This window comes from Grampus griseus (assembly GCF_964374135.1).
Source record: "Grampus griseus genome assembly, chromosome: 5".
In the NCBI taxonomy this organism is placed as follows: Eukaryota; Metazoa; Chordata; class Mammalia; order Artiodactyla; family Delphinidae; genus Grampus; species Grampus griseus.
In genome coordinates this window covers 104,281,039-104,303,689 of record NC_138998.1, presented here as the reverse complement: position 1 = coordinate 104,303,689, position 22,651 = coordinate 104,281,039, and the positions used below count along the sequence as shown (strand labels likewise).

The window sequence follows — 22,651 nt, the reverse complement described above, 5'->3', positions numbered from 1 at the left end:
TGTGGTGTTCTAAGATTCTATTTGGGGACTTGAATCCTGGCTTTTGAATCCCTTGAATCCCTTAGGCAAGAGCTTCCCTGATCATTTACTCAATTACTCAAATTACTGAAAAATAAGATTAATAAAAAAATCATAGTATTTACCTAGTGTTAAACTATTTACATATTTTACTAGTCTTCATAACTCTATGAAGTAGTTATTTTAAATATCTTCATCTTATGGATGAACACAATGAAATTTAAAAAGGTTAAGGAAATTGTCCAAGGACATACAACTTCTAAGTAACATCACTAAAACTCAAATCCCCATTTTTTAAATATTGCTAACAGCCTCCCAAATAATGCTATCCACATGTTATTTGTGAAAATTCCTTGAGATAAATTCATGTATTGTTCATGGTATATAGAGGACTTTTAGTACATATCCCTTCCTGTCTCTTTGTATCTACTTTTTGTTTTCTCAAAGCAGTTTGCATCTTTTTATTTCACTTGATCTTCATCTGACCAACAGAGAAACTTTGGAAATTTGGGACTAAATGATATCAACAAATTTCCCGTGGAACTGGTCCTAGGACCCAGGGTTTCTCCTTTTACGTTTGCCATCTTTTCTCCTCTCAAAACCTGTCAAAATCCTGTAAGAAGTAACTTTTATTTTAACTTCTCTTGAGTCCTCTCTTCCTTTTTAGGCTTTGGGTAGAAAGGCATATGCTTATTTTCATAAATGGATGAATGCCTTGATAAGAACCTGATAATACACACTTAAAGTGATTACTCTGATCTTTGGAATCTTCACGGCAGGATGGCCACTCTCAAGAGGACTTTCCCTCCCCTCGCAATGACAAGCCTTAATGGAATCTGGCCTGAGCAGTGTCTGGGCTGTGTGCAGGGCTGGTGTCAGAGCAAGTGCAAGCTGCTCCCCCGAAGCTCAGCCTTTACAACATAGTACAACTCAAACATTCCTTCAAGGCACCGCCCACCTTTGCCAGTGGGAATCTACTGAAATGATTCTCTTGGAAGCAGTGTGGAGGAATGCGGGAAGGGTGTTAAGTAGGTGTTTTCAGAGGAGATAGTGGATGGGTGAGTGGGTGGAGACAAAAGGGGAAAATGACAAGTAAAGATGGAAAAAATAACCACTACTGCCACCAAAATATTCTGCTCAAGGAGTGAGGGAGTACACCTTACAGCTGTCAGCACTGGTCAGCATATTTTGCATATTCACACACACCAGGTATTTCCAAACAGCCCTGTGTTTGTTTGAAAATCCCACGCAGAGATGTCTGGTGAAGCTGTCACTGTGAAAGAGTTATTTTCTTGGTGATGTTTGCAAAACTGCTTTCAAAATTCTGTATATACAACATAAGAGACAGAAGAGTCACTGTCATCACCCACGTTATAGAGAAATCTGGACTAGTCCATTTACCCATGAGACAACATTCAGAGTGAAACACCCACACTCTAAGGCAAAAAAAAATACCTGGTTGGTTGAAGCCAATTTTTTTATTATTACTTTTGGTTCAATACAAAACGAAAGACAAAACATCACCCAGTGATCCTGGTTAGTCCTGAACCCACCAAAGTGTGATTTTCTTAGTCACTGCTGACTCTCATCTTTGATTTAGGAGTTGATTTTTTTTTATGAAAAATGCTAACACTGGATGGATTTCTCATATAGCCATTTTCTTTTGGAAACATAAAACTCCACAAAACCACACATAGCCCATTTGAAAAAGATTAGGGAACTTCCAGCAGAAGGAATGGGGTAGTTGAAAGCTATATTTTCCTTTTAGCAAGATCCACAAGAAAAGGATAGAGTGTTATGCTTAAAGGGGAACAGATTTTGTATTTTTTGGCAAGATATTAAATCCTCTGTTGCTATATTTGGCTTCCTGCAAATAGCCTTTAGTACAAGTGCAAAGCAAAGATCAATGCTGGTGTTCTTCATTCAGCCACAGCCAAACTTGGTATGGAAAGTAAAACAGTTGGGCTTAAGTGTTGTTTCTAAGAGATTCTAGTTCATTTATTGATCAACAGCATTCTAGAGTCTAGGTACCTACTTTACACATTAAATGTATCAAAACATGTTTGCTTTCCATAATAGTTTTTCCCCTGCTTAACTGATAACAGATGTAAGGATTCAATCTGGACAGAAATGTAAAAGCTTTACCAACGTAGTCATATATGGATATTTAGTCAAATGTGTATAAGCAGGTCAAATGAGATGCTTGGAGACTTAGGACATCACACGATGGGCATATATTCCCAAAAAAGGAAGCAAAACAATTAAATGGTAGTTGATTGTCCCCAGAGAAAACACACTTCAGCTAGGAAGAATCTGTACCAGATGTCGTGCTCACCACCCCCCTGAGTGCCTGTCTGACATAAAGACAACATAACCCTTTGGATTCGAAGACACTGTAATAACCACATAAATGTTTGAAATAGCAACAAGAATTTCCTTTTTATGCAATTATTTAAGTGAATGTAGATGAATCCTACACAGATGACCATTGCAAACATGGAACACGCCTTGCGAGTTCCAGTGATATATTAAACCCTCTTAGATTAAAAGGCTGATAAAAATTAACTGAAATCTGATAGTAATTGTGGTAGGTTAAATAATGCCCACTCAAAATGTTCACTTCCTAATCCCCAGAACCTGTGAATATGTTACCTTACATTTAAGAATTTTTTTGAAATTAAGAACCTTGAGATGGAGAGATTATCCAATGTAATTACAAAGGTCCTTAAAACTTGTAGAAGAGAGGCAAAAGAGAGGGTCAGAGTGATCCCATGTGAGAAGGACTTGACCAGCTGTTGTTGGCTTTGAAGATGGAGGAAGGAGGCCATTAGCCAAGGACTTTAGAAGCTGGAAACACCAAAGGAACAGATTCTCCCTTATATCCAGAAAGAATGCAGCTGACAGTTTGATTATAGCCCACCAAGACTGGTGCTGGATATTTGATTTATAGAGCCATGAGATCGTAAATTTGTATTGTTTTTAGCCACTAAGATTGTGGTAACTTTTTACAGCAACATAGAAAACTCATTACACTTGTCTGGTCTAAATATGGCAGACAGTTGAGAAGGCTGTGCCACATTATTTCACCTGTGATGATGAAGGTCTACTAATCGAAATGCTGATTTCCAGGCTTTGCATTTTCACATTACAAATTCATTTAATAAGAAAATAGAAGGCCCCTGTAGAGAAACTCCAGCTTCCTTTAAAAATAAGGTCTTGGACTTCTCCTTTCCAGATACACTTCTTCAATCACAATGAATTGCCAGGAAAGTTTTGTTTCTTCTTCCACACTACTTACAGAAGCTCCATATCACAAATGTAAAAGCAAAACAACAAAGTATACCTCTCCCAAAGAGTTAATTGATAACTTCAGAAGCATTGTGTTAAAAAAATTCACAAGCCTCCTGCTATTATGTAATTGATATAGCCCATTTCACTTGCTCTTCTATTATAAACACTTGTTTTGTAACCATACAATCCTCACTATAACATATAAATCCCTTGGCTGTAGAAATTAACTTCATTAAAAAAAAACTACGGTGGTTTAATTTCTAAAGATATTTGTAATTTGTTTAATTGAATAAGAAGAAAAGAGACAGCTTTAGTTAATTGTCAAGAAATGCAGACGAAACCAAATTGCTACATTAAAATATAAACATTAAGTTCACATTAAGTTATTTATTGAAAAAATTGAAGATGACATTTGTTTTTATTACAAAGTCCTCCATCATCTCATATCATCAACATATAGTTATGAGACCTGCATTTGAAGACTGAATAGAAATACAAAAATGTCTCTTCCTCCAACCCCATGAAAAACAACAACAAAAAATATGATTTTATAATTAGCTTGTGAAGCGAAAAGTTTTATGAATTACATATATTTTGTAAATTAAGAATGACAACAGAGCTAAGATTAGTTAATTTCTCTTTCTGGACATGTAAAATGAAGATAGCATAAAATTGCCCACAAAACTAATAAATCTGGAATTTTTTTGTATTTCAGGGTTGTAAGATAACATTTATATGACAAGTTTTCAGTTCACTTAATCAAGTGACAAATATAAACTTCACCATACTATGAATTTTTTGTTTATAAAAGCTTTCACCTTATCTAGACTTATGTGATGAAAGCAAATTGAATCTATGTTTTCCCTTTCAATATATGCACTTTAAAATACAAAGAATTCACATGAAGACCCTTCCCCATATTGCATATCCAGAAAAATGTATGGAATAGTAATTTTAAATCAGATACAATATCCAAGATTGTAAATAGTCAAGAAATTAAATCAAGTGTGTAAATAATCATTAATTTTTGCCCTAGCCACAGCCTAGAAAAAAATGTACACCTCTATCAGTATCTCTTACCAGTAAGAGATATCATTAGAAAACTTCACATCTTATGCATATACCAAAATAACTAATTAAAGAATCTTGTATTCTAAAAGAGTTATTCTTAGGGCAAAATTTAGTAGTCCAGAAATTGTTAACAAGGAAGCTAATCGATGATGACGCGGCATTTTCTAGGTGTCATTGTTTATTTACACAAAAGAATTGGTAAATTACACTTAACTCAATTATCATTTCTTGAAACTTTAAAAGAAGATTTAGATAATTGTATTGGATCAAATTAATTGGTATTTTCGAGAGAACATTAGTTTGATCAATTATCTGAAACTATAAAAATATTTTTCAAACAGACAAGCACAATGGACAATAAAAGGGATAAGAAAATTATGATATTTTAATTATAATGACTATTTCTATACTTTGGAAAGTGTATAGAGGGAAATTCCCAGCGAGCACTAAAAGAAAAAAACCTACTGAAAATTCTGAAAGTCTGTTCTGTGCCCAATCTCCATGACCAAGTTACCAATTAATTAACATTTTGAAGCTATTAGAACTGAGGCTCCCTTGCAGGCCTCACCCGTTCCCCACTCTCCATTTGTGTGTAGTTTACATATCCTTCTTCAACATACATTATTTTTTTTATTTTATTGAAGTATAGTTGATTTACAATGTTGTGTTAATTTCTGTGGTTCAGTGGTACAGCAAAGTGACTCAGTTATACATATATATATTCTTTTTCATGTTCTTTTCCATTATGGTTTATCACAGGATATTGAATATAGTTCCCTGTGCTATACAGTAGGACCTTGTTTTTTATCCACTCTATATATACTAGTTTGCATCTGCTAATCCCAAACTTCCAATCCTTCCTCCTCCCACCCCACCTCTCCCTCAGCAACCACAACTCTGTTCTCTATGTCTGTGAGTCTGTTTCTTCAACATATATTATTAAACTAAATTTTTACCCTGATTTTTCTAAAATGACTTAAATAATAGTTTTAATGCTTAATAATAGATTTAAAGGATTCTAGGGCTATGTTTTTAGAGAATACATTTTAATTTCTCTCTCAAACCACCTTAAATTTTTTGAAAGATATGTCTTTTATCCTGAAGGAGGGAAAAAAAACACACAACTGAGTCCTTAGGGTCCTGTACATTAAAATTGGCAGGCTGATTTCAGTCTTGGTCTCATAGTTTCAGCTTTTCTGCTGTCCTGTCTGCTGTGAAGATGCTCAATCACAGGAATTTTAACAGCCATCGATACCCCTTTGTAACCACAATGGCTCAAGTGAACCCTTTCCATCTTCAATAACTGACACAGTGTCAACATCTGCTTCCAATGAAGTTGTTTCTTTTTTTCTCAAGTAGAATAAATCTGCTGACTGAGATCATAAAGGGTTGGGGTTTTTTTTCCTCCTCTTTTCATGCAGAACATTTTTTCCACCATATTTTGCAATTTTTTCTCCAAGTTAAAAAAAAATGAGATAACTTCAAAAGAGATGTTTTTATTCTAGGTGCTAAGGAAGCCCAAAATATAATGAAAAAATTAAAACTTTGGTGATTTCATGAAACTGTCACTTTAATTTTGGGGACAATAATACACAGGGTCCTGGATGAATAAAAGTTTGGAACATGTAAGAAAACTCAAAGTTGGGTCTACATACCACTAAAAGGTTAATTTATTTTCCTTCATAAACAGCACACTAAAATAAAGATAATTTAGAAATTTATGTTTTATCTTCAACATCTAGTAGAAGGCAAAGATTCTCTTGCAACAATTTCTTACAGAAAAGCACAGTCATAACTATTTGATTGCTACAGAAATGGGTGTGGAAAGTAAACAGAAGTGATGTTTGGGAGCTCAATTTTATGATTTACTTACTCAGCTGATAGGTATTTGTGGTATCTGTCATTTATTGAATGTCTACTATGAGCCAGATGATTGAGTATATATATACGATTTCCAGCCTGCCAGTTAGGTATTATTATCCCACTTTACTCACGAGATAAATAAATGAAACACCAAAACACACATCTAATTATGGCTAAACCAGAATTCAGAAAATGACCTAATGTCCAAGCCAATGTTGTTGGTTTTTTTTTTTCATTAATTCATTCTGCTTCTCTATTTATCCTCTAGTCGAACTGTAACATAAATACTAGCCTTTTCTACCTCTTAGTACCATTGCCCCATTGACTTAATTTGGCAAACATTACATAACCAAGGGGCACTCAGTAAGGGATAGAATGCAGTTTCTAAAAATATAGTTTCTGATTGCCATTTGTATAATGAATAACGAGCTCCTCAAGGGCACAGTTTATGCCAGTGCCTAGAATTTTTTTTTAAAAAAAGGTTTTTACAACGTTGAAGAAATTAATTTCTCAATTATTTGCAAACCACTTGTTATCATTTGCAAAATGTAGAGCAATCCCAGCCATTTTTGCTTAAAATAGTAACGTAAATAACTCTAAGAGGAAAGAGAGAGGAAAAAAGCTAAAGAGGAAAGTTAGGAGGGGACGGTTAACCTTCTTAAGATGAAGCATTGATTTTTACCTTCAGAGGTGCTTTTCAAATAAACAGTGAAAAACCAAATAACCTGTAAAGATCTACCTAATCACTATTTTGTTGTTTCTTATTTCATGATAGTTTAGTGGTTGAAGCATAGATTAGATGTCAAATCAATGAGATGATTTTCTAGGATCTAGCTCACAGATCTTTAGAAAGCTTGAATAAAGCCTAATTTATAAAATAACCAAAGGTGGAGTGGTTGCAAATGAAATTGGGGAGGGAGATGGTAGCTCTCAATAAAGCAGTCTGGAAGCCTCCAAAATTAACAGTATCATTTTGGTGCGAGAAAACCAACCCAGAGAGTGACAGCATTTTAAACTTAAACTCAGAATCATACTAAATTACAACTCATCCTCTTTTATGACTTCGGTGGTAATAGTAATATGATTGTAGCAATGGGATGTGAGACAATTACAGAGACAGGCACTCATCTTTTTTGACTCACATTTTGATCCACTCCTTGTATAGGCAAGGATCCAGTCCCTGCGATGTGCCAAGCAACACCTGGGCCTGTTCTCAATGGGGGATCTCACTCACAAATCTCTCCTGTGTACAGCAGAATTCAGATCCCCAACTTTTCTTGGGTCCTCTGAGCCAAGGAATGTTTTATCAGATAGTTACCAGGAGTGACACAGGGCAAAGTGTCACCCTAAATTCAGGGTGAAGCTATCTAATTGTCAGCTCTCTTGCCTTACATTCAATTCAGTGGAGAGTAAGGAAACGGGCAGAAAGTCAATACATTTCTTCTCATAATTGGGAAAATCCAATTGAATGATCTGAATGAGTTGGAGTACAAAACTGCTCTAAGAGAAACTGCAAAGGAAGTTAACAGGTTCCAAGGGAAGAGGAGGAAAATAAATATCCCCAGTGAGTCATCCCATGGGAGCTACTGAGCACTGGTCTTTGAGAATTCAGGAGGACACAAAGTAAAACAAATTTTATAGATTCATTCAACCTTGTGCTACACAGATTTAGGCAAATTACAAATAATTGTATCAAATCAAATTGTAGATCAAAATGTAGATAATTTAACCAAGCCACTCCCTAGAAATCTAAGTTCATGTCATTAGTAAGTGGAAGATTCCTTACGTTTGGACCTCACATTAGATTAAATGTGTATACTGTGTTAAGAGTAGTCTGGTTAAGAAGCAATATAGTGATGAAAATACAAGAGAGTGTATAGATTCATAACTGATAAGATGCACCAGGAAAGAAGATTATGGCATTAAAATAGAGTTAAGGGAAATATTTGAAAATTATCTGTGAGAACTCTGCCTAGCTAAGCAGAGACTATGTTGCTCTTATATCTAAAATGTTCACACATATGAGATACACTATTTAAGATGGAAAATGTATTTCACTAAACATTTAATTTCACATGGGTGAAGACAGAGATGGGAAAAATTGAGAAACATTTTAAACAAACTAAAACTTCTATATAATACTACCTTTTTGATATGAGCCATCTCTGGAAGCAAATGAAAGAATGGACTTTACATTGAAAGTCCTTAAAATACCAATAACGGCTACTTTTATAAACCTAATCTTTTCCTAATAGCATTTTAATGATAATCCCAACTTTTTCTTATTTAGATCCTGAGGGCCATGTCAAGTTGAATCCTGAGTCCTCAGTAATAAATTTCAGGTAAGTTGTCAATTTATTAACCTAATTTCAGTAATTGTAGTATAAATCTCAATTTAAATTTATCTTGCCCCCATTTTTTTCTTAAAAAGAACTAAATCAACTAAAACCAGAGTTAAACAGACAAAAAAGACGCAAAAACTGATTTAAAATATTACATATGCAATACATTATTTTTCAATTTAAAATGATGGGTAACACTCTCAGAAACAGCCATTGAATTAAAGGCTTTGTGATGTGTCTAGTACCTTCCCAAATATTATCCCTTCAAACTATCTTCAGGAAAAAAAAAAATCACTTAAAATATGGCAAAAAATTGCCATGAATGAATAATTATAAACAAGAAAAATAAGTCACTGGCACTCAAAGGTAGCATGATTATTTTTTTTTTTTTCCAGTAGTTGGATAGAAATTCTGGTTCCATTTTTCAAAGTCAGATGGACTAGAAAGATAATTGTATGCTCTAGGCAAACTCTCCATCTGATTGAAAGTTTATGCCAACTTTCTTCTTAGTCAACCTCCAAGCAGTCTTTGGGAGAAATCAAAGTAATGAAATAGCCTTTCTTTAGTGTGATCATTAAAAAACTTCCTTTTCAAGCTTTACATATAACTCAGAGCTAAGTGAGCTAGCATGGAATTAAATCTTCACTGAGATTGAATGTAAAATAATACCATATTGGCTTGGCTATGGTGCTACTTTTGTAAAAAGGAGAAACTATCAAACATCTGAGGTAAGCTAGAAAGCACAGAGCGCATCACAGACATCTTAAAGCCAAGCATTTTAAACATTTTTGCCAGTGCTTCTCTGAGAGCAAGTTCTTTAAACAGAACTTAACAATTGTTACAATATTAAAAAAACCCACATCCCTCAAAAATAGCCCATCAATGCTAAATCAAACTTTCTGTATTTTTACAAAAATAGATGCACATAGAGCTACAAAATTGTATTCCTGAAAGAATGATCATTTTCTTTGTGGTTCATCTTTTCCTGACAAGGTGGTTGGTTCAAAAAGAAAAAAAAAAAAAAAAAAAAAACTCAAAAAAAGTGTTGAACTGAAACAAAAATTAAACCATGTATTGTTAAAAGCAAGACAAAAAATAAAAGAGAGTTGCACAGTTGGCAAAGGCTCAGATGAGGGAAAAAATAAACAAAAATGCTTTTCTTCAATGTCTATGACCCACTCTGCTTTCTCAAAAAAAGGCTCCAAACCAAAGTCAGCTGGATAACACTTCCTCTTTTCCTTCCATGTCTACTGTGTCCCACTGCAGAATGACAAACCCTGGCAGCATCTTTTCCCAGTGGGCCCATGGATTCACGCTTCAATCTAACTTGCTAATACTGTGTGTTTCAGTACCATGGTGAGTCCTTACTCTTGTCTTGATGCTGTAGACCTAGAAAAGGTGACAATGAGAAATAGAAAAGAATCAATATATGTAGCACTCAAAAATGGGCAAAATCTACATATAGAAACCAAAAAGACAATTGAGCTCACAATGTACAAACAGTCAACCAACACAGTAGGTGACAAAAAAACTCTAGACTAGAGCAGTGCTATCTGCATGGTACACATTCTTTACTATGGTTTTATCTTACTAGAGTAGGTGTGATTAATAAATAAAATAATATAAATCAAGATTTCTTCCTTCTAATCCCAAAATGAACTGATATGGGGGAAAATGACAGAACTAGTCTTTGGGCATTTAGGCAACGCTTCCGTTCATACTTTTCAGCAACCATCAAATGACACTTTTGGACTAAGGTAGTGACTAAATTTACTTACTTTTATTGCCTTTTCTTTCAGAAACTACTTAAGATGGCTTATAAAAATCCATATCTCAAAGCCAGAAAATGAAATTTACAGGTAAGTTTAAAAATAGTAGTACAGGGCTTCCCTGGTGGCGCAGTGGTTGAGAGACTATGAGCTACTGAACACATTTTATTTTATTTAAAAATAAAATTAAAAAAATAGTAGTACAAAAGGAAAATATGTGAACATGTATGAATTCCAACTCAAAGCTAGAATGATTAGGACGAAGTATATCAAGGAGGAAACAGAATATATGACTGATTTGGTTCTAATGTAGTCAATTGACTAATTTCTGATGCGGGCAATTAGCACAGCATCTTCAGCTAACACTCACTTGAATCACTTTATTTTTGTCCTGAGGCATAACTGTTTGGAAGAGTGAAGACTCCAAATAATGGTTGTTCTTCAGTTATTTAAAACCAAATACCAAAACATGAAGAGAAGGCTATTAAATAAGTGAGTAGAAATGCAGTGTGACTGCTGTTATGTGGGTGCTAGGATCCCAGGCTGTCTTCTTGATTTTTTTTTTTTTTTTTTTTTTTGCGGTACGCGGGCCTCTCACTGTTGTGGCCTCTCCCGTTCAGGAGCACAGGCTCCGGACGCGCAGGCTCAGTGGCCATGGCTCAGGGGCCCAGCCTCTCCGCGGCATGTGGGATCTTCCCGGACCGGGGCATGAACCTGTATCCCCTGCGTCGGCAGGTGGACTCTCAACCACTGCGCCACCAGGGAAGCCCTGTCTTCTTGATTTTTAATCTAAACCTGTTTTAAGTCTGGGCTGGATGTCAGAAATTGAATGGTTAAATGAGCCAGTATGGTTTTCAATGTAATTGTCACTAAAACAGCTATAGTGATTTCATTGCTTGTCCTTCAACTTGTTAAAGAATTTTATAAAACAATGTGTGTCATTATAAAAGATACAATTAGTCAGTCATTGATAGGAGACATTAAGACAATCTACAAAACAGATTACATAAAGGGAGGAAGAACAAATAAAAGGAGTCAGAGAAGCACCTCATAGAGCCACAAGACACAATCTCTGGTTTATAGCATTCGTATCCTGGGAAAAAGCAGCACTTCTAGAATGCCAAAAGATTAGCTCCATCTTAAGTTTTTTTTCATGTATACCAGCATTATGTTTAGATTCAGAGTCAATAGTTTTCCTTTCCCTTTTCAAAAGAAGAAGAGAAGGATAAAGAGAAGCAGGAAAAAGAAATAAAAGGATCTGGGATGTACCAATTCACTCTAAGTTTGCTTTATTCATATAATAATTTTGTGGTCAGAATAATTTGCAACCTGACAAAGTCTCCGTTGGGTGACTTTTATAATCTAAACCACCTTAACTGACAATCTGCTGACTGCATGAATATTTTTTTCATTATTAAAATGTCTCATCTTCTGTATGACTCAGTATTTTCCACACTTGAAGACTACATCAATCTATAGAATGTCAGCACTGCAAGTCATGAATAGTGTTGGAATTATCAAGTGGTTTGAGTGTCTTTTTTTCTTCTTAAATAAAAGCAATCCTCAGTTTGCCTTGCAAAGACAGATGACTCCGTCAAAAGCACGTTAGCCTTTTTCTGTGGACAAGGATTACATTACTTAACAGAGCCCTAAATATTCTAACCAGAATAACTGGTTGGAATAACTTTCATTATAACTTCGTCTCTTCAGTTGTTCTGTTTCTAAAGCTTTGCATTACTCCAAAGCAAACCTTTAAAAAATCAATTAATCTACGCCCTGAAACATATTGAATAGCTAATATTGTCCTTTTGGCTTAGCTTCTTCTTAGTGATGGGACATAAATAAAATTTTTACTTTGATTACTAGGTATCTATACCTGTAAGTTTCAAAATAGGTATAAGTAAAGCACAAGAAAATGAACAACCACAGGCAAAAGACCCTACTACTAGTAAGTTGTAACAGGAAAGCAGGACTATGATCTTTCCTGTTAAACACTTGTTGAAGGAAGATCAGAATATTTAAGGATCAGCCAGTACACTTAGTTTTCCATGTAAGGGTGAAAGGGGACAAAGTCATTAACCCATTATCCTTATGTGGTCTATACATATCTTTAATCCATGATCCTTACATGATCTACAGTTACTTGGGGTTTCCCCAAATTTTCTTACCAGAACACAAAATCAACTCTGCTATTATGTTGTTCCTATTCAGGCTTTTTGTTGCCTTCTCAATTCCTCAACTCAAACCTATATGAAATTAGTTTATAACACATTCTGAAATCTGCCCACTGGCTAGCTGAAATCACCCGTGCTTTTCTCTTGATGTTAGTAACTCAGTTTTAGTTTTATTGTTTCGTCTGTGAGATTTTCTGTGAAAGGAAAATAAACATCATAACAATAATGTTAGCAAACACTTTCTTAGGGCTGAATATGCCATTGTGCTGCTTTATGTGAAATATCTCATTTAATGCTTCCAACTATGCTATATATATATATATATATATATCCATTTTACAAATGAGAAAACTGAGAGTAAGAGAGGTTATGTTAACTATTAAGTGGTAGAGCCAGGACTGAAAATAGGTGGTCTGATATCGGAGTCAATGGTCTTAACCACAATGTATATGGCTCCCCCTGTGTGGACTATATTGTCTGTAGGCTGTGACACTAGCCTATACTGCAACTCCCTTGAGTCAAAGTCCTTTCATTAAATTAATTTGAAGAAAAGTCAATACATTTTTCTTAACACATTTATTGGAGTATACTTGCTTTACAATGGTGTGTTAGTTTCTGCTTTATTCCTTTTTGCACTGTTTAGAAACACCCTGATTTAACAGAACTGATACCAGTGTTAACAAAATAGCTCTCCTACTGTGTTTTTTTAAACTATACATTTGAAAAGCTTTTCCCAAGACACAGCAAATGATTACAGAGTAGTTTGTTATACCTCAGATGAAGACTACTCCAATCGTGTGATGGACATGTTTTATTAACTGATGTGTTTTTTTGATATGTATCTTTAATATAACCACTCCTCCCTGCCCCCCAAAGACCTCCCAGTGTGAACACTGAAGACATAGGGTGGCCATTTGACTCATGAGGTGGTTGTCAGAAATGGGACCAAAGAACAAAGACATCACATTGTTGGCTTCAGAGTCTGAGTCTGGGATGGAATTAGGAGAAAAGCCTGAAAGGAAATGCAAGCCCACAGACCCAGTTCCTCCCTTCAGTTCCACCACCACCACCACCACCTGACCACCAAAAGAAAAGGGAAAAAAAAACCAGACCCAGGAATAGAACAAAGGAAGTACGAACATAAGAAAGAAATATAGAATAATTAGTAGCAGGAGAGAAGTCTTGGTCACAGAAGATCATAATAGGATTTCCCTTTAAAATTTGAAGAATCTGACTATATATCAAGGTATCATAGCTCATTTTCTAGCTGAGATTTTTGGGAGGCTGTTGCTTCACAGATTCATCTCTTGCAAAAGACTCTGGGAATAAGGAAGTAGAGATGGCAACAGGGTGTGTCTAAGCATAGAAAGCCTAGAAACTTCCCCCTCCCTAGTTTCCTTCAACTCCAACGTGTCTGATGGAAAGATCTTAAAGTTCCCATGGGCCCCTGCAACAATGATACAGAAGTTAGTTCAGAGAGATTTCTGGCAGGCCTGCTATTACATTTCATAGTAGTGGGTACCCCATGGCAGAAGATGTGGGTATCCCATGGCAGAAGATGTGGGTACCCCATGGCAGAAGATGTGGGTACCTCATGGCAGAAGATGTGGGTACCCCATGGCAGAAGAAATGGCACGAGCCACCCCAGTGAGCACCTTGGAGGGATGGTCACAAATATTAGGAAGCTGAACTCGAAGTAATTAGTCATTGTCTGGGGAGCACTGTATGGAGAATGCACAGAGAAACAGTGTGGGGAGGGGATAAGTTTGCAAACAAAGGCCAAGATAGGAATGAAATGACAAGGCCAAGAGCAGAGAGCAACCTCTTAATCAACAACGTTCACAATGTGACAAACAATGTGATGCAATGTGAAGCAATCCCTAGGGAGAGCATGAGGGAAGCATCTGAGAAGAGGTTTCAACTCTAAGTGGGACAGTGTTTTAAAAAACTGAGCAGTGAAGATATCAATGAGCTGGACCATGAATACTCAGAATTGATGAAATTACTGTATAGCACAGGGAACTATATTCAGTATCCTATGATAAACCATAATGGAAAAGAATATGAGAAAGAATGTATATATATATATATATATATATATATATATATATATATATATGTATGTATAACTGAATCATTTTGCTGTACAGCAGAAATTAACATAACACTGTAAATCAGCTATACTTGAATAAAGTAAATTAAAAAAAAAGTATTGATGAAGTTAAATTTTCTTTTATGGGGCAGAAATAAATAATAAGTTGGTTTACTGAAAATGTTACACTCCAGCACACCTGAGTTTTAGGGACTATGTGATTATCAGAGTCATATCCACTAGAAAAGCATATCCTACTTCTAAGGAGGCATAATCACTTGACAACTTCATTGACTATCGCTCATAAGTAAGGTGAATATGCTTCCAATTAATTTTATTGCTGGAGATAAAAGAGGTAATGTGGTAACCATGCACTGATGAACATGCTGTTGATAAAAAGAGAAGAAAAATAGGAACATAAAACCTGGATGTGCAGGTAGAATATTTTATGACTGAAAAGTAAAGAAAATACTTAAATGAACTTTTCATTTCATAGACATTAAGAGTCTAGAAAACCCTTGTGGATCAGAATGCTTGCTATTAGACTAAAAGAAGCTGGTAGCTTATTTCTACATTTAAAAAAAAAATGAATCCTTGCTTCATCCTTGCTTTAATAAAGAAAAGCTATAATTTTTTTTTTTTTTTTTTTTTTTTTTGTGGTACACGGGCCTCTCACCGTTGTGGCCTCTCCCGTTGTGCAGCACAGGCTCCGGACACGCAGGCTTAGTGGCCATGGCTCACGGGCCTAGCTGCTCCATGGCATGTGGGATCTTCCCAGACCGGGGCACGAACACATGTCCCCTGCATCGGCAGGTGGATTCTCAACCACTGCACCACCAGGGAAGCCCAAGCTATAATTTTTACAAATATAAATATATACAACACTGTATTGGATGCTATATCAAAATATCCAACCTTCACCAACAACCTGACATCTAACACTGACATACTGTCAAATGATCACAAACTATGTGATGTGAGAGACAGTCATATTATCTTCTCCTACTTTATAAAATTATCACTGCTAATGATCATACAACTGCATTTGTTTGTCTGAGGCCCGGAGCAATCAGTTTAAATGCTAGTTAAGAATTTCTAAATAAGATCTACATGGGGGTAACACCTTAACACTAATGAAGGGAAAAAAAAAATAAGAGTGAGGGCTATCCAATTTGGAAACTATGATTTCATTTCAGGTGAATATCAAGATAGATCATGTTTACTCACCATGGAGACGTCCCTTTATTTGTTTTTAAAACATCTTTGTTTTTTTAAACTTTAAAACATCATAGATTTCTTGTTTAAAAATCAAGTTACAAAGTATTTCAAAAGTAAGAGTTCTACGTAATGTCCCCTGTCATCACACAACTTGCTGAGTATACTTCAGATGTACATGCATACACCTCTGTTTGTCCTGTGCTACAACATGCTTATTTCACCAGCAATATTATCTTGGAAAACCATTCATGTCAGTGTATGTAGATCAACCCTTTTGAAGGGCTACACAATATTCATTCTTCCCTGTACCATAAATTACCCAGTACTCTACAGATACACATCATTTGGATACACAGACACATGTGTGTAAAATTATATTTGTTACTTATGTGAATATTTTGGTAGATAAGAAAAATTCCTGAAAATATGTTTGTATAATTGCTGAACCCAAGCATATACCCACATTTATGCTTACATATTTCATCATGAGGGGTGTGTTTCAGAAAGTTTGTACCAATATTCATATTTTTACTATTATTATCATTATTATAGATTAAAAGTATCTAATAATTTCAATTTACATTTCTTTCAATATTAATGAAGCTGAACATTATTGAGATTATGGCATTTCTTCCTCTGTGTTTTATCTTTGGCCTATTTTCTATGCTTTTAAGAAAGTAATTTCCTCATTGATTTCTAAATGCTTTTTGTATATTAGATATATTAGCATTTTTTCTCATGTATTACATGTATTTTTGGCCAATTTGATGAGCACTAATTACCTCTATACTTAGTACTGAAATTTTGGACAATAATTCTTTTAAAAGTCATCACAAACAAGATGCATTCTTGAACCAGACCAAGGATTAAATTTATTATGACACTTGAATTACAATTATTCACTTATCATGACAACTCTTCCATACTAAAACAATAATAAAAGATACCTAACTATGACCAAGTAATAATTGATTAGCAGAGGGAGGGTTTTCAGTGTATAGAGACATTTTCTCCGGGTACATTTAGAATTGGCTTAAAATCCCCACACTGTCAGAAACAATGAGGTGAAAACTGTCTGAACCTGCCAAAATATCTTTAATTCAGATTTAAAAGAGGAGGAGAAATTTAAAGCTCTCTGAACCTGACGTTACCGGTAGACCATAATTTACTGCATTATTTTAAGAAGCAGGGCACCCGCACACCTGAGGCCAACACTGCAGGTGACGAGCAGTTCAGTGGCCAGGTGTTTCCCACTGCTGCTGGCCCAGGTGGCAAGCTCCCTTAGTCTGCCTGCCCTCTCAGACCTCTCCTCCCTCCAAAACCACAAACTCATGCACAGACTCTCCAGCCTTTGCCTTTAGCGATATCCACTACCTTAGACTTGTGCACTTTAAATGCCCAGCTGGAAGGGAAATTGGCAAGTACTTTAAGCATCAGGATATGGAATTACAAATCTGGACCAGCAATTCTAAAACCGACCTTTTGGACAAATATATAATATAAATCACAGTTAGGTAGTTTTTTATCACAGCAGCAATTTACCACGTTCAAAATGTCAGTGTCAGTGTGATAACCTTTTGGCTGAGAGAAGCTGGGGACCAGGAGGTGCAATATGGCATGAAGACACCTCTCACCAAGTTAGTGACCTCAATTTCAAAGCAGATAAAAAGTAGGGCTTCCCTGGTGGCGCAGTGGTTGAGAGTCCGCCTGCCGATGCAGGGGACACGGGTTGGTGCCCTGGTCCGGGAAGATCCCACATGCCACGGAGCGGCTGGGCCCATGAGCCATGGCCGCTGAGTCTGCGCGTCCGGAGCCTGTGCTCCTGAACGGGAGAGGCCACAACAGTGAGAGGCCCGCGTACCGCAAAAAGGAAGGAAAAAGAAAAGAAAAGAAAAAAAAAAGTAACTTTGAAGACAGAGACAAAGAATAAAGCAAAAAAGGAATGGGGAAGAGTGAAATGAAATACCCTCTGTAATTTCTTCTACAGACTTTCTCCCAGAACTGGAGAGGAGTAAGACCAGAAAAACGCCTGGATCACTTATTGTAACTGAAACCACAAGTTATAATACTCTCAAGAGATTCTAACTATCCAGACATCTGCTGGATAACAAATACAGCCAAACATCCATCTTTAAAGAGGTTTCTAGGTTATGCAGCGACAGCTTTACGATCCAGAAAATAGATAATACAACCAAAGGAAGAGCTAATCTGGATCCACTGCTTACCCATAAAACCTTAATTAGGGACACAACACCACTACAGCAAACATTCTACCTGAAACTATAAGTTAGTTAAGAACTCTCAAATTTTAAAACTTACTTCAGAACTGTAGAAATACAATGTAATTTTTATGCCCATTTAGTTTAAGTAATCAATCTTCCCATTAAATCAAAACATATTGGAAAATATTCAGTAAGAATGAGATATGGTATATATAGATCAATTCTCCACTGACATCATTTTTCATCTCACTTCTATGTGACACGAGCACAAGCTCACTCTCTGACATTTTCCAGAAACGTCTGTCCAATCCAAGCAAACATAAATAGGGCTTCAATGATTGTGAAGATACTAGATGTCACCTGATACTGCTCAAACGAGGCAGCTATGAAAATAAGCATTATAACACATGCTTGTGGTTGACAAAAATTAAATGCCCAGTATATCAGGCTGTAACCAAACAAAAAATGGCATATTTTGCTTCTCATCAGTCTCTCGCAAGACTTTTTTTGGTCATTATTGCCAAGGAATTCAGAACATGTTGGCCACAGACAACTGTTTGTGAAACCTTGTATTGTTGATAAATAGAACAATAAGAGAAGAGTTAGACAGCCAGAAAGAGAATAAAAAGTATCTGTAAATTCCACAGGCCGTATAGAAATTTTGTATAGAATCTTTGTAGCCTATTTGAAAGTCAATGTGAAATTGCTTGGGGACAAGTTCTAAAATGGATTTCTTCATTCGAGCTGTTTCTTTTAGATGCATGCCTGTATGTGATACAGGAAATAGGAAAGCATTACTGAAAAGACAATTTGCTGGTACAAAATACACTGACCCCTGAAACAAGCCTTTTAATGCTTTGAGTGGTTCTCCATTAGAGTCATGTTAGAATTAAGTATGAGTTTTTTGAACCTCTATAGCTCTCCTCTCAGGCAAGCATATAAGCTTCTCTTGGGAAGACACTGTGTACTTTGACAACATCCCCAATCCCCAACCCCAGTCAACGACAGGTAGTTGATGACAACTCCTTCAAGAAAATAATCAAGATAATGGTGTTGGGCTTCCCTGGTGGCACAGTGGTTGAGAGTCCGCCTGACAATGCAGGGGACACAGGTTCGTGCCCCGGTCCGGGAAGATCCCACATGCCGCGGAGCGGCTGGGCCCGTGAGCCTTGGCCACTGGGCCTGCGTGTCCGGAGCCTGTGCTCCTCAACAGGAGAGGCCACAACAGTCAGAGGCCCATGTACCACAAAAAAACAAAAAAAAAAGGAAAAAAAAGATAATGGTGTTGCCCAATTTTGCTTGCAATTTTTAAGAGAACATTTCAGAAAGCAAGAGATGCCACCCAATTTATATAGCTACTGATAGCAACTTGTTCACAAAATTAATACTAGAATGGAAAATGAATCTGTTTTTAGCTCACAACTTTAGAAGATTAGCATGTATTAATGGAGTTTTGGTGAATCTAATTATATGCATAGTCTAACTTCCTTATTCTGCACATAAAATTTCCTTTTCATCTATGTGAGTGTCAAGAACAAAAAGCTCAACCATCCATAAGCACAATGGGATAGGATATACATTTTTAGTAACCTCTACCACATGGTAGAGTGTTTAGATGGAGAACACTATGTTTAAAAATGTCAAAGATGTATATTCTGTTGACCCTTCAAATCTTTATCTTCTGGATTCTTTATCCTCCCTTCCCTCATAATCTGCCCAACCAATACCAAAGCACCCAGTTTTCAAGGTATGGCCAATACCAGCAAACACCACTACTGGGAAATTTGACTCCAATAAATATCACAGCTACTCTTCAAGAACAGAAACAAATTAAATTAGAAATAGTCAAAGTGATAGAGGCATTCAAAGTTTGCATCTCAATTATGCATGATGCTTCACATCTCCAGTGTGACCTTTTCTGTTTGAAATGCACCATATTTATTAAGAATAATGAGAGTTTTAGCTCTGCACCATGTGTCACCATCTAGAAAACACAACCACGTTCATTAGTTCATTGGAATCTCCTAGTTGTGTCAGAGTAGGGAGTATCATCTCCATTTTGCATCTAAGGAAGAGGATCAGAGAGGTAGAGAGGCTTGCTCAGCATAATATAGCTAAGTGAACATATGAGTCCTGGAATCTATTTTTTGGACCTCTGCTTTTTCCATAAACGTCTCTGCAAAGATTAACATTCCTGTGTTTACCATCATTTTATGAGCCCCTTAGTTTGGGGGAAAGAGTAAATTGTTGATAAAATCAATCTTTCTCCTCTCTTTTTCCTTGTCTCTTTCTCTTACATACACATATGCACATACATACATACATATTTTTCTCTTATTCTCTCCTCCTTAAACTCATATTAGTGACCCCAATACCTTCAGCCCCAAAAGGAAACACAAATTGACAAACTAGTCTTCACTGCTTTCATTGAATTGTAAGTACATGTACACATATGCAGGATTTCTCGCCATCCCTTTTTTATAAAAAGGGCATATATAGGCACTTCTTCATCTCTTTTTTTGTTTCAGTCAGCAATACCACACAAAACATACTTCACTCATACATTACCCTCTTGACGGCAGTCACTTGATTCCACTTTTTTGCTACTATGAGTATTGTCACGATAAACATTTTTGTACCTCTATCCTCATATGCTGCTGCTTGTATTTGTGTGGCATAGACTCACAAGAGGAAGAATACTGTGCCAAAGGTTATGAGAATTTTTTTTTTTTTTTGGTTATGAGAATTTTTAACTGTAATACATTTTCTAGTTCACTTTTTAAAATCTTACAATTCTTTAATTTTCTACCAGCAATGTATGAAAAATAGCATTTTCCCTTAACTAACATGTCTTTCACAAGGATTCACACACACATACCACACAGGCAATTATTTGTATTATTATGCAAATGCATCCTAAAACATTCAGAATCCTCTCAGAAGGCTTCTGCATTTGTCCTATAAGGTCAGAGGAGGATCTGTGGGAAGAAATCCCCGGGTTTCAGGCATTGTGACGTTATGGCACCATTCTAAGGATGAAGGGCTGGGAGAGAGCATGGGCAAGGTCTACATGGCCCTGAGAGAGCAGGGGAGTTTCATTAAGGCCCTGCAGAATCCAGCCCTGGATACTCAAAACTGACAGCAGTGCTCTGGAATGCATTTCTCCCTCTGATTTACCATCCTGCTACTTTTCATGCAGATTTCACTCTCTGGCTGGGATCTCCTGGCCTTTTGCATGCCTCTCAAAGATGGTTTCCATCTTCTTCTGGTCACGAAACTGTCATTCTGGACATGTGCCTTGTACAACTAACACCATTCAAGAGTGTGTAAATACTGTAACATACCTTTGGTGTTTTTTCTTTTATTTTTCCTCTCAGCGGAAAATAGACTTATGCCATAGGCCAAAGAAAAAGAAAAAGGATTACAGAAAGTGTGAAGCAATCAGCTGTTAATTACTGAAGTCTTTACTGTCACCAAATCATAATAAACTGTAAAAAAAAGTCCACAGGAAGTATTACTTTATAAACATTCTTCCTAGTATTTTTTTTTAACCCACAACTATTTTTTGTGACATTTTAACTATTCTAATTGAGATAAGGCCCTCAAGGTAAATACCCAGAAATCTATAAATCTCTATCGACCAGAGTGACTGTCATTGAAAAATCACATAGTCCTAGGGATGGCTTCTATATTAAAATGCCATTTAATGTGTCTCCCTGCTGAAATCAAATGATTAGAAGTAAGCTTCTGTGTCTATTCTATTTTATGACACTATTAAATAAAATTCCTTAACTTCTTCATTTATAAAAATCATTAATAACATCAGGAAAGACTTCAATGAATCACCAACCCCATTACCTTCATATATATATTAAATGACTAGTATATATGTTCCAAAGAAGTGGTGAAATGGAAAAGAGAGAAACTGTTTGTAGTTGAGCCCCTATCATATGTTTTGCTTTGATGCCTTCTCTTCTCTATGCTGAAAAATATCTTGGTGTTTTAATATTTTTTAGAGCTCATACTATCCTGTTAATTATTACTGTGGCTCTCAATGATCTCTCTCCAAATTTAGCATATTTATCTTTCACTATAAAGCCTGGAATTGGAGCACTAGGCTATCAGGTAAATATTCAAATGTCTTAGGTTGGTAACTCTTGGTTTCCTTTGGTCTTTTATTGTAAATGTATATGTTTAGAGAGAGAAATGATTTCCAAGAAGTTACTGTATGCAAAACTCCATGATTTTGATACCCTTAATATTCCAAATAAAATTCCAAAGCTTGTCAGCACCAGACCACCTACAAGAAAGCATGGGTCTTGAGAGGTGATCTAGAGAGATGGTAACTTACAGGCTGGATGGAAAAGCAAGTGGTGACTTTATATCCATTTCTCTTTCATGGAGAGAAACTGCTTCTCCATTTGCTGCTCTAGTATGTGAGCTATTTTTACCCCACTCTTTTATTTCCTATATTTGATAAAACAAAGATATTTATACTTCTAATGGATTTCAATGTAAAGCATCCATATAGTATTAAGCAAGACTGATCTTAACCAATGAAGGAGTTTAATTAGCCTATTTCAAAGGGAAC

General features: G+C 36.0%; 1 protein-coding gene across 3 annotated transcripts in view; it reads right to left on the bottom strand.

Annotated features, from left to right (window-relative positions):
- Positions 1 to 3,681: 3,681 nt before the first annotated feature.
- The window catches only part of VGLL3 (vestigial like family member 3), a 47,099-nt gene continuing 28,129 nt past the window's right edge, over positions 3,682 to 22,651 (bottom strand). For all 3 annotated transcript variants that reach the window (XM_082654118.1, XM_082654119.1, XM_082654120.1), the window contains exon 4: positions 3,682 to 9,974. In XM_082654118.1, the coding sequence (XP_082510244.1) occupies positions 9,931 to 9,974 (44 nt within the window). In that variant the 3' untranslated portion in view covers positions 3,682 to 9,930. The remainder of the gene's footprint in view (positions 9,975 to 22,651) is intronic.